This window comes from Curcuma longa, chromosome 5 (assembly GCF_044706935.1).
Source record: "Curcuma longa cultivar G26 ecotype Majalengka, Jawa Barat chromosome 5, ITB_CL_G26_1.1, whole genome shotgun sequence".
Taxonomy (NCBI): Eukaryota; Viridiplantae; Streptophyta; class Magnoliopsida; order Zingiberales; family Zingiberaceae; genus Curcuma; species Curcuma longa.
The window spans coordinates 14279377-14293075 of record NC_133865.1 but is presented as its reverse complement, the minus strand read 5'-3'; the positions used below and the strand labels follow the sequence as shown (position 1 = coordinate 14293075).

Here is a 13699-nt window from a genome sequence, read left to right as displayed (position 1 = left end):
TCCGCGATTCCGAGCTGGCATCGCGCGGCTCCTGCCGACGTGGCTGGTAGCGTTGCGAAGCGAAAACCGGAATCGATTTTTATTCGCGCCTAAAGAGCGTGGCGGAAAACCCTAAAGAGCGTGGCGGCAAACCCTAAAAGAAAACACTAAAATTGACCGCCTTCGCGCCGCTGCTCTCGGCCCGTCCCGCTCTGCGTCCTTCGCTCCTCTCGTCGATCCTAACCCTAAATCTCCCATCCCGATCTCTCTGCTGTCGCCACTCCCTCTCGTCGCTTCCCGTCAAGCGCTGACAGCGCCCCCTGAGATATCTTGTCGCCGCCGACAACGTCCCTGTTGTCAAGCGCTGCCACAAGCCTGACCGCAAGGGTGAGTTCGCCGTCCATTTTTCCCTTTCTCGGTTCTGTTAATCTTCTTTCTCTCGGATCCGTTCCGCCCGTCCCCCTTCTCGCCCGTCGCTCCTCTCGCCATCGCGTCCGGCGTCGTTGCGTTCGGCCGGCCGGGAGGGCAATTGCGAGTTCCTCTCGAAGCAGGTCTCCTGCTTGCAGAATGGCCGGCTGGACACCATGTACCAAAAGTGGCGGTGGCAGCCCAAGAACTGCTCCTTGCCCAGGTCAGTTCCAGTTTCTTCCAAGATCACATCCTGCTCCTTGGTTGACTCTATGCGACTCTGATCTGTTCAAAACTCGGTCTCCAGATGCTCGAGTGGCTACGGGGTAGGCGGATGGTATTCGTCGGAGACTCGATTAACCGGAATCAGTGGGAGTCGATGGTGTGTCTGATGCAGACGGTGGTGCCGCGGGGGAGGAGAAGCCGCATCGTCGATGGATCTCGCATCATCTTCCCAATCAAGGTACTCCCACCACTAGGGTTTCTCTAAATTTGGTGGTAGCCCCTAATTTTTCAACCAATCTGCCCACTCCCAAATTTGTAGGAGTACCTTGCGTCGATCTAGTTCTACTGGGCGCCATTCCTAGTGGAGTCGAACTCCGACGAGCCGGAATTCCATAGCATCCCGGTGAGGGTCATTAACCCTGACAATGTGGAGAAGCACGCGGCACACTAGAAGGGGGCGGATGTGCTCGTGTTCAACTCCTACATCCGGTGGATGAACGATCGCCAGATATGTTGCACGCTCATTTCTGTGGGAAAATTCTGAACTTGAACGGATTAATGAGGATCTTGGGACACAGCTTTCAATTGCAAAGATTGAATTGAAAGAGGCATATAAAAAATTCTCATCCCTTGAAGTTGAACTTGAAGAGAAAAGCAGTTGCTATGAGGAATTGGAGGCAACATGTCTTGAATTGCAGCTTCAAATTGAAAGGTGTGAACAATTTTCCAGTTTTGAGTTTTGTTCTAGATAGTCTTGTGACTAATTAACCTTCTAAAATTTTTGATAATGTGGCAGTGTTGCATCCAAGGAAGCTCCAAAGTATGTTCTGCAACAAGAAGAACACTACAAAAATTAAAGCAAATAGCGACGGACTATTTCCGTCGCTATTCGGTCGCTAATCCAGGCGGTAAGGATAATGGATCAAGGTTTGATAATCACTCGAATTGTTTTTCAGCTACTTATTACACTATGATCATGCAGGACTGTGATATTGCTGCTGCTTCCGAAAAGCTTGCGGTTTGCCAGGAAACGATTGTAAAATTGGGGAAACAGTTGAAAGCATTGGCATCACCACAAGATGCACCTTTATTCGACAAGGTCATATCCACTCCTGCCACTGCAAAATCCAAACACTGACTTCAGTTAGTTGATCATATGAGAGAAGAGGATCAGGTAACACTGCAATCTCCAAACACAAAGGAAATCATACGCACTAAACCGCCGAAACAACCAACAGCTGCAGCTTCTAAGAACCAACACTCGCATGAAGGTTCAGCAAAAAGTATCATGAATCTGTCACCAGTGAAGTCACCAAGTAGCAATAATGCTGAAAGGCTTATGATTGTATCAAATAAACAAAAAGGAGGGGGTATGTTCCTGAGGAAGCTTCTGTTGCAACGAAAGAGAGAATGGCAAGAACCTTAATGCTATGATTTTGAAAAACTATAATTTAATTTTAGATCAAATTTTAAAAATATATAAATAATTCTATGATTTTTAAAAATTAATGAAATTTCATACAAACATTACTTATGTATAGTAGTATCAGGGAAAAATAAATTTTTTTAAGAAAATACTTTTTATTTTTAAAGAATGGTATACATTTGGAAATCATTAAAATTTTTAATGTTTTACTCTACTTTATATCAACTTAACCAATGATGATTTCTATCAACAAATAGACTTCATCAAAAATTTTAAAAATAATTTTGAAATAGTTTTCAAAGATAATTTTCAACCATCACTAAATAAATTTGATTTTTAGCAGTGTGCTATTATGCTATCCGTAGCACACATCTCACTCTACACAACTCCAATCAATTGAAAGTCAAAAGATATTGACAGCATGTGATGCGCGCTGCATTTAAGATTATTTATAACATACAAAGTATGCTTTAATGAGGTGTTTGTGTTAAGATTATTCACGGTATGTGTGTTGCACCCTATAGTTTGGTTTATTCATATCATATAAAGTATGTTGTTAATGAGGTATTTGTTTTAAGATTATTCTCGGTGTTAGAACCGATGGAATTAAAATATCTCCACAATGACATGATATTGTCCATTTTGGACCTAAGCCCTCATAGCTTTATTCTTGGGCTCTCCTCAAAAGGCCTCATGCCAATGGAGATATCTTCCATCCTTTTAAACTCATGATCTTTTCCATGTGTTTTAGATGTGGGACTATGTTTGCACCATTGCAACCCAACAATCTCCCCCTCAAACAAAGGACCATAGGCCCCCCCTCAAACGGAAAGCCTTCGTTTGATGTCTGAATCATCAACCCATCAGGACTTTTTGTCCCTCGGTCCATCCGACCTACTAGGACTTCCTACCTAGCGGCAACTAGGACTTTCTTCCTGGTGTCTGATCCTCCCAAGGAATTGATTCAGATACGGGAGCACCCACTTCTTTTGTTTAAGGTTCAACCCATATGATTAAAAATATCAGCAGTAACATAGAATTTAACCTCGGTGAACCATGGTAAAAATAATCAAGCCCTACTATCCAGACACATCTAAAAGTAAATTTAGATTATCCTTAGTATTCAACAAACCTAGAGGCTAGAACCATTAAAATTATCCTTGAATTAGGCTCACTCAGTGCAACTAGGACTTTCAATTTATCATTCAAATGTGTCTTCTCAATTCAAAAAGATCCATCTATGATTCTCTTAGTCATATAGAAATTTCGGGCAAAAATGCAAATACCAAAAAGTACAAACCTCCTCTTTTAGAACCTTTAAGGTTCAACCCATATAGCTCAGTTTCTCAAATCTGGAGCATGCCTCTTTCGGCGGTTAGTCCGGTAAAGAGCGATCTTGCTCTGATACCACTTGTTAGAACCGATGGAATCAAAATATCTCCACAATGGCATGATATTATCAACTTTGGGCCTAAGCCCTCATGGCTTTGTTCTTGGGCTCTCCCCAAAAGGCCTCATGCCAATGGAGATATCTTCCATCCTTTTAAACCCATGATCTTTTTCATGTGTTTTAGATGTTGGACTATGTTTGCACCCTTGCAACCCAACACTCGGCGTGTGTGTTGCAGTTAGGTTTATTCACAACGTGTAGAGTGTGTTGTTGTTGTTGTATTAATATCATGAACCAAAATTGAAACAAAAATAAAATTGAAACTCAAATAATCATCATACCACATTTAACCATCAACACTACACTTAAGCAAACTAATAAGATATCACATAAAAACTAATTAATGTCAATTCTCCATTGTTTTAATAAAGTAATAAGAAATTCACTTAATAACATGATTTCTTTCCTATAAAAATGTATGATTTTAAAATTAGTAGAATGTATATCAATCACACAAATTTATATATTTAGATAACCAAGTGGTTGTGCTTCCTATTCATCCTCAAGAAAAGCTTTTCATCATTTGATCAAATTAGATCAACCTTCTCTGCAAAAACTCTATCAACCCAAACTTTCCAACAAGATCTACTAAGAAGAATGTGATGCACTTTTGCTTTTGGATCTATGGATGCAATTCAACCTTCTGCAACAACTTCATCAACACACCAATGAAGCAACTTATGTTTAGTATTATCACAGATATCTCCATGACTCACATTCTTCATTTTGACTGTATAACAATGCAAAGTTATTAATTTTAGCACGCCTATTTTTATAACAAATTTATGGGTTAGAAAACATAAAATTTCAATATAGTTACCTAAGATGCAGCTAGATGTTGGTTAACATTATTAAGATTATCACTTTTTTGCATAATTGATATCACTATAGCTACCAACATCATTCCCAATACCACTACCAATACCACCACTAGCAACTTAATTTTACAAACAAGTTGTGTCAAGTAATGCCACCATAAGATAATTTTATTAACCAAGAATACAAAAAATTGAAGTAATTAAGAAGTATTGATTTTGGAATTCTCTTCTTGATAAACACTAGAATGGAAACGATAATTATCCTCTCCTTAAATTCATGTAAAAATCTCTTGAACACCAAGATCAAAGACAAGAAAAATAACCTCAAATTCATGTAAAAATCTCTTGAACATGGAGAGAAACAAAAATAGCATCATCAGCTACTTTGAAGCATCATGTTAAAATTACTAACCTACGCTGATCTTGTTTATTTTGTTGCCTCATATTTTGAAAAACATGGACGTCATTTCTTATTAAAGGTTATGCACTATACTTTGAAGTTGTTTAATAGTTCCATTTTGTTGCACATAAGCTCTAACTTTTGATGGTGTAACTCTAAAGCCCATTCCGCACACTATGCCTCAAGCTTCCTTTTCAAATACAAGGCTAATTGTCATCAAAAATGTTAATTGTGTTTTGAGACTTGGGTGGATATTCTTCTATTTCTTTCTGCAAATAACAAGAGACCACTTTTGATAAAATAAGAAATTTAGGTTGCCCATTTTTTTTCTTGTGACCTTCTACAAATAACAAAGAGATAGTTTTATTATCATTTTCTCTTTAATAGATTGACTACTAGGCTGTCTATTTTTTTCTTGTAACCTTCAATCCAAATTTTTGATCTTGTAATAGGTGTATCTGTAGGACTTGCTTTTTTATTAAGTATGAGACATATAGAAATATATAAAAAATTATTAGGAATAAATAATAATGTTATTACGTGTATCTGCCAAACTTTTCATAAAGTTTTATAAATAATAATATTCACCATCATGCAAGCCAAACGAGTATAACCTCTCTAGCTAGCTCATTATGTGAACATAATGTGGTCTTACTTTACCCTCATTATTCTAAATTTTACACTCTTGAGAATCAAAATATGTCTAATATATTCATATATAATTGATTATCTATTTGAGCCCACAAAATATATTGAAAACGACAATCCTTCTATTAAAAATCTTAAAACCCATGCAAAATATTTCAGTAAATCATAGTTAATTCCAGAGTATTCCTAATACAAATAATCCATCAAAAGCAAGACTTATTAATTACTTGAAAGATAGGTGATAGTGTCCTCTTTACAAACAAGCCTCACTCATTTTGATCCATAAATTCAAGCTTCAAAAGATAACATTTTGTGAAACCACTCGACCAACATTAGCTTCTCATATAAGTATGTGTAATTTGGACTTTCTATCGCACCACAACTTAGCTAACTTTTGAAAGGTTGATTTCTTTTCCCACTCCTTAATAGTATAATTCACATGTATTTTAAGAAGCACGAAAATATATTTACATTTTGTTACAAAATTGAATAAGAAAAATTCAATAAATGAAGACATTACCAGAAGATAACTCTACATCCTATTCTTCACTTCTTCGTCTACGTCATCCATCCATCTAATGTATATGACACAAATTCTACTTGTATGCTCTCATCTTCAAGCATCAATCTAACAACATACGAGTAGATATACCAAAAACTCAAGAAATTCCTTGCACCTCTGCACAAGAACACCACATACTCAATATTCCATAAACTCAAAATGAATACCAAAAAATGGGACTAAAATTGAAGCTTAAACTTGATTGGCTTCCACTCACCTTCTAAAATGAACTCAAAAATTATGTCCTAAGGCTGTATCAAACTACAAACAACCTGGAATGAAGATTTCTGCTAACAATGATGCAGAAGGAGACGACGTCATTGAATTTAAATACTAAATTGATACCAAAATAAAAGGCTTCAGACCTCTAGCTTTCGAATATAATAAAGGTGTTGATGTGCCATTTGCGGTGGGGGTGGAATGTCGGAGACTAAAAATCGATGACCTAGGGTTTTAGCAAAATGAGGATCAGTTGTTTCATTTTCACTGAATGAAAAAATATTAAATAGTGAAGGAAAAAAGTATTTTAATCAGTTCAATTTATTACTTTAGCCCTTAAAATTATAAATTTTATTTTGTGACTTATTACTTCATCAAATAAATATTACAAAGTAAAATATTATTTAAAAATAAAAGTGAAGCCCATATTTTTTAACATATGAAGTCTAAAAATAATTTTTTAATATGTCAGTTTTATAATCAAAATTGATTATCATATATTACTTTGTAATTAATAAGCGCTGAAGTAATCAGCGGCGAAGTCCATTAATAAAATTCTACTAATACAGGACTAGACTGGCGCCCTATAATTTCGTATTGATTTTGGGTAGGAAAATTATTTTATTTTGATATGACGAACAAAAGGAGTATCCGACCATCAACATCTATGAAATACACGGTTGTGAACTTCTAGATTTTTGTGGTTTCAATTATAATAAAATATGTTATAAAAGTTAATTTTTAGCATGATAACAACAATATAGTTAATTGTATAATATAATGATGCTCTATGATAATATTAGAGAAAACAATATATTACTTTAATATATTTATTCAATATTAAGCAAGAAGTTAAATTAAACTATAGAAAATGAGTATGACCGTCTAATTAAGAGACTAGACTACCTACCTACTATATATATATATATATATATATATATATATATATATATATATATATATATATATATATATATTAGACAAGTTCACTGTTACTTTATGCTCTAGACTAAAAAAATTATCACATGTGGAAAACAGAAATAGAATGAATACCACATGGTAATTTTAAAATTTGAGTATCAAGGATGATAAACACGGGAAATTTTCTTTCTAGATAAAACTTAGAGCATCCGGCTGTATATAGTTATACAAAATTTTATCACATGTGGAAAACAGAAATAGAATGAATACCACATGGTAATTTTAAAATTTGAGTATCAAGGATGATAAACACGGGAAATTTTCTTTCTGATAAAACTTAAGCATCCGGCTGTATATAGTTATACAAAATTATATATATATATATATATATATATATATATATATACACGAGTTTGATATCCTGCGCGAACGAAAAAACGCGTCCCGTCCGCACGCGATCCCGACCGTTCATCGCGAAAAATCCACGCCGTTCATCACGAAAAAACATTGTAGCTTCTCTGCGTCGTCGACGTTCTCGCCGCTGCCGCTCCTCCGTCCGGCCACCGCCGGCCACCGGACCGGCGGCGATGGATTCGCGGCGGCAGTGGGCGTGGGTGACCAACAGTTACTGTTGGCCGAGAGCGGCGATTTCCGGCCGATTTCGGCGTCGTCCGGCCACCTCCGGCCGCCGGACCGACGCCGGTCGACGCACCGACGAGTGGCGCGTCGATCGGGGCCGGTCCGACGGCCGGAGGTGGCCGGAATGTGCGGCGAGTGGCGCATCCAACGGTCCGGGTCCGGTGGCCGCCGGTGATCGGACGGCGGTGCGACGGCGGCGGAAGTGGACGGGTGGCGGTCGCGCAGGGATCGCGTTTTTTGAGTCGCGCGGGATATCATTTCTCTCTCTCTATATCTATATCTATATATATATATATATATATATATATATATATATATATATATATATATATAATTAAAATGGAAATTTTGAATATCGTTCAACATTTATATTTGAGATTATAAGTTGTTAAAATTTACACTTGAAACTCGGAAAGCTACAAGCAATCCGATTACACGAGCTTCCTTTTGCTTAAAACTATCTCTCTTCGGTCCACACACACAAAAAAAAAAAAAAAGCATAAGAAGTCGATACAAAAACTTGCAAGCATTACTTAAATTACTTCCAAGCTAAGATCAAAAACTACTCCCATTCTCGCTTTCTGCATTCCACTTTTCTCCAGCAATCGAACCAGACATTTTTGCCTCCCACATACAGCTCCATATAAACAGACATGCATGCATGGGTGTGTATATTACCTAAAAGGAGAAGCTAGCTAGCGCCTGCGCGGCGGAATACTTGTGCTATGAAGGATTAACATGATCCAGCAGGCCATGGCCCCACTCTCTCTGCTCTTCTTGCAGACCATTCTCCTCCTTGGACGGGTTCCAGTCGGCCGATCAGCAAGTGGAGGCGGAGACGAGGTGGCCGAGACGGAGGAGTACTGGGGGATGGTGAGGAGGGAAGGGCAGCAGTTCGTGGTGGGAGGAGGGCAGCCTTTCTACGTGAACGGATTCAACGCGTACTGGCTGATGCTGCTGGCGGCGGATGAGTCGACGCGGCCGAAGGTGAGCGACGCGTTCAGGCAGGCGTCGTCGGTGGGTCTGACGTTGTGCCGAACCTGGGCGTTCAACGACGGGGGATGGAGAGCGCTGCAGAAGGCACCTTCCGTTTACGACCAAGATGTCTTCAAGGTCCTCCCCTCGCTAATTAATTGCTATTATTATTATTATTATTATTTCACTTCACTTTGGCCCTCCCATTTATGCTAGCTTATTTAATTTCTCGATTTTAATACCTGAAATTTAATTGTTAAGATGGTCTAGCTGAAGACAATTAACCAAAATCTATCAAACACGCATTAATTCATTCGAAAGGACACGTTATATATAATATGATGATTCATGGTTTGCACAACCTTTAGAACGATGGAATATCTAATCATTAAGCCAACAACCTAATTAGGATGGACATGTATTTATGCATACTATGGGATGATGAATTAATCATTAGATGATGCATGTATTCGGTGGATATATACTTAATTATCAATTCTCCAATTTGAGGAGGTCCAAAGATGCATAAACGGCTGTGGTGATGAAGGAAATCCCAAGTTTTAGTGTCACCGCGATCGATCGACAAGGAGGGGAGAGTAGCCTCAGTACTGGGTCGAAATATAACAATTAATACGTGGTTAATTATATATGTGAAGAAAAAGGTTAATTAGTAGTGCCGTGCGAAAAGCAAAGAAGGTTGCATTAATGCTGAAGGGGAGTGGAGGCCCGATTGTTAAATATTAAATTATCATCAGTTATGACCCTACTGTCATGATAAAATTTGACAGCGGAACAATGCTGCTGCTACTATCTTCAATATAATTAATATATTGTAGCGATAACACATTAATATTTCTTTAATTTTTTACAAGCTAAGATAGAATAAAATTGTAATAGTAATGAATTGTGCCATAGGCATTAGATTTTGTGGTGAGCGAAGCCAGAAAATACAAGATTCGGCTAATACTTCCACTCGTTAACAACTGGGAAGGATACGGAGGGAAGGCTCAATATGTAAAATGGGGTAAAGCTGCAGGCTTAAACCTTACTTCTGATGAAGACTTCTTCACCGATCCAACTGTAAAAGGATACTATAAAGCCCATGTGAAGGTAATTAAGTAAACTTTATATATATATATATATATATATATATATATATATATATATATATATATAGTATATATTAATTACGTTTTTGATTAATTGTTTGCTCAAGCCATGCAGACAGTTCTCACCAGAGTTAACACATTCACTAACATCACGTACAAAGATGACCCGACCATTTTCTCATGGGAGCTGATGAACGAACCTAGATGTCTCTCTGACCCATCTGGCAATAAGCTTCAGGTGAGCAAATTGATTAATTATCAAACTATATATATTAATATGTAAATATAATTATTTATCTGTAGGATTGGATTCAAGAGATGGCAGTTCATGTGAAGTCCATCGACTCGGCTCACCTACTGAGCACTGGAACAGAAGGGTTTTACGGCCTTTCCACCCCTGAAAAATTGTCGCTCAACCCCAACCCTGTGGCAGGCCAAGTAGGAACCGATTTCATCAGAAACCACAAAACCCTGGGCATCGATTATGCCTCTGCACACATCTACCCAGATATTTGGTGAGATAATTAATTATGCATATATATATGCACACAACCGACTTGGAGGATCGATCGAGCTAACTAATGTATGTTTAATGAATGAATGAAGGATATCCAAGTCAGTATCCAATGACTTCCTCCAGTTTGCAACAAACTGGATGCGAAGTCACATCGACGACACGGAGAGTGTGCTACGGATGCCGGTGGTGTTCGGAGAGTACGGTGTGTCGTCCAAAGACGAAAAGTTCAACGCGACGTTTCGAAACGTGTTCATCGACGCTGTCTACTCGACGTTGCTGAACTCGACGAGGAGGGGTGGCAGTGGCAGTGGCAGCCTGCTGTGGCAGTTGTTCCCTGAGGGGACAGAGTACATGGACGACGGCTACGGGGTGGTGCTCACCAAAGCTCATAATACCTCCAACATCATCTCGCTGCAGTCGAAGAGGATCCAAATTTTTAACTCCAGGTGCTCGTGGAAATGCCGCTGGAGCTGCAAGAAGAAGAGCCCTGCTCATCCTCAACTTCACCTTGAAATGTAATCGACATCTAATATGTGTACGCGTGTATTAATTATGTGTATAATGTATGCCATGTGTGTATCATATATCTTTGATCTGAAGCATAATGAAAGACTATTTGTGTGATGAATTCTTATAGGAGCAGTCGACTGATTCTAGTCGACTCATCTTCAGATTTCACTCGACTGAACTCTCTGTAAGATTCGAAATTTAATGGCAGTCGACTGATAGACCAGCAGTCGACTGATAACAGGCGACTGAACCATCACAACACTCGACTGAACTTTCTGAGAGGTTCAAAATATGAGAACAGTCGACTGTTATTCCACCAGTCGACTGACATCAGTCGACTCACTTACAATCAGTCGACTGATGAGCGAAAAACCTTATATACGCGCCCGACAGCAGGCGACTGAAAACCTAGTTTTCAGTCGCCGGCGCCGCTTCTCCTCCTTCTCCAGCCATCCTCCGGCCATTTCAAAGCCTCCAAACCCTTCCTAAACCTAAACCTAGGGTTCTACTCAACTTTCCTCCTTCATTTCAAGCCTAGGGTTTCCTTATTTCATCAATGGAGCAACAACCGAGGTAAAATCCTTTTCCAACATTCATTTCCTCTAGAAATCCATGATTTTACTCGATAACTAACTTAATTCTATCTTGTTTATGTGTTCTTATCATTGCATTCATTGCATGCTTCATATGCATATCATGTTTTCTTTATTTGGTACATATAGAGGTTCTAGAATCAAACGTGCCGTAATCAAACGTCCCAGGAGTGAAGGGCCTTCTCATAGGAACCCTACACCACCTAGGGAATCTACTCCTCCTCCTGCACCCATAGTCCCTAGATTTCATTCTCCTGGAGCGGAAAATCTATTCAATACTCTTGACTTCCAAATCATGGGGTGTCGTTATTTAAACAACGACTACTTCACTCCCAGAACCCCGCAACTCATGGAACTCATAACCTTTTACAATTTAGGAATCCTTATGTTCTGCACCCATGACATTAACATCGACCTCTGCAAAGAATTCTTTGTAAATCTTCGACAAATAGGAGGGGACAACCTTAGGTACGAGTCTACTGTGGGGGGAACTGTCATTGAGTTCAACCCAGACATTCTTGGAGCTTTTCTTCAATGTCGTCAATCCCAAAATCCATTTATTACCTATCCCAATCCACATGGTATCATTTCTGGATCTTTCAGTCATATCTCTGCTGATACCATACATCAATTCTATTTTGGTATTCCTAGACCTCCACTACAAAATGTTTTTGATCATTCTCGCATGTCTGCAATCCATTATGTTTGGTATCACATGATTCTAGATTGCATTCTACCTATAGTCACTCGAGGGCGATCTATTATTCGCTGGCCACATCTCATTATGATGTACGCCCTCGAGCACCACCTTGACATCAATATAGCTTTGAATGTCTTTGCTTCTATCATATACTATTCTGCTCCTAGTCATGGAAAGCTATATATGCCCTTCTGCCACATCCTGACTTCATTCTTTGCATCTAAGGGCATAGATGTCACAAAAGGTCAAATTAAAAAGCTTAGAAAGTCATATGATTGTATAGGGTCCCTCCAGCTCAAACTAGCAAAAATAGAATATCATGATGGTGCCATGAGATGGGCACGAGACATACAGGGTCCAGTTGCACCTGCTGATCCTGCTGCCCCTGCTGTTGCTGCTGAGGAGGGTGTACCTGATCCTCCAGAGGGAGCTGCAGCACCTGAGGTCCCTGCTCCTGCTCCAGAGCCTGCAGTAGGACCATCTGAGGATCGCCTCACACGTATTGAGCAGCGACTTGGAGATCTATATGGAGAGTTCCTGTTGTTCAGACAGGACATTCGTGTGGAGCTCCAGACCATGAGGCAGGAGATTCTCGATCTGCTGCGAGGACAGCAGGCACCTCAGGCTCCACCACCACCTCCTCCTCCTCCAGCAGCTGATGAGTAGATTTTAGGAGTTATGGATGTCAGGATGTAGTTTTTGATTTATCACATGTATCCTGAACATCTATTTTTTTGTGGTTGTATGTTTGTTATGATTGTGGTAAACTTGGATGTTTGTTTGGTTGTTTCTAAACTTTTATGTAATTATTGATCTTTATGCATTACTTTTGATGATTTTTCTTTACTATGATCTTTAATGATTGCAATGTTTTCATGATTATCTATTTTATGATTGCTATTCACTTGATGATTTTTATTGATGCTTGATTCATGATGTTTTATGTGTTTAAATTGGATGATGCAAAATTTCAAATCTTAAGGGGGAGAAAAGATTGAAATATTTAGAAGAAGTCAAAATTCAACTTTAAAGGGGGAGCTTAAGTTTTTAAATCTAAGAAGTTGTAATTTTGAGTGATTAAAGGAGCTATGATGTCAAACCTTAAGGGGGAGTTTAATTTTCTCAAGGAGTTGTGATTTGAAACCTTAAGGGGGAGCCTATGTGTGTTTGAAAATTTTATGGAGTTATGATTAAGGGGGAGCATATGATTTAAAAAGGTGTTTGAAAGAGGTAAATGATTATTGTACGTGTGAAATTTCACGAATTTTTGAAACTCGTACAATTACTTATGCATTTCTCAAATTCGTCTCTGATAACTGAAATTCAGTTTATCAGTCGACTGTGTCAGACTGCAGTCGACTTCAGTAACGGATTATTAGTCGACTGATATACTATTTAAAATTAATTTAATTTGAAGTCGACTGATACTTCTGTTTTCAGCATATTTTGAGCAGATTTATCTCATCTATGACATTTACGATATGATCATCTTAATCAGAGGGATCTTCATTTGCTAAAGGAGAAAAATATGGTGATCGACCTTCCCAATATTCAAATAGCAAGTAATATTTGTGAAGGATGTGTCTATGGAAAGATGCAT

At 38.6% G+C, this 13699-nt stretch overlaps 1 protein-coding gene and 1 long non-coding RNA gene across 2 annotated transcripts; both read left to right on the top strand.

The window, feature by feature from the left end:
* Positions 1-1216: 1216 nt before the first annotated feature.
* On the top strand, positions 1217-2004 carry LOC141829497 (uncharacterized). Its single transcript, XR_012601885.1, has 3 exons — positions 1217-1324; positions 1409-1520; positions 1595-2004. It is a non-coding gene; the product is annotated as an uncharacterized LOC141829497 (long non-coding RNA).
* A 6444-nt stretch (positions 2005-8448) lies between these two features.
* Positions 8449-10901, top strand: LOC141830033 (mannan endo-1,4-beta-mannosidase 6-like). Its single transcript, XM_074717514.1, has 5 exons — positions 8449-8808; positions 9586-9780; positions 9895-10017; positions 10083-10294; positions 10386-10901. Exons 1-5 carry the CDS (start codon positions 8449-8451, stop codon positions 10813-10815), a joined length of 1320 nt encoding a protein of 439 aa, XP_074573615.1. The 3' UTR covers positions 10816-10901.
* The last annotated feature ends 2798 nt before the right edge of the window (positions 10902-13699 follow it).

Excerpts from the sequence above, each read along its gene's own strand:
- LOC141830033 (XM_074717514.1), top strand. The coding sequence starts at position 8,449 with ATGGCCCCACTCTCTCTGCTCTTCTTGCAGACCATTCTCCTCCTTGGA. Across the intron at positions 9,781-9,894 it reads ACTATAAAGCCCATGTGAAG|ACAGTTCTCACCAGAGTTAA; the intron begins GTAATTAAGTAA and ends CAAGCCATGCAG. Across the intron at positions 10,295-10,385 it reads CACATCTACCCAGATATTTG|GATATCCAAGTCAGTATCCA; the intron begins GTGAGATAATTA and ends GAATGAATGAAG.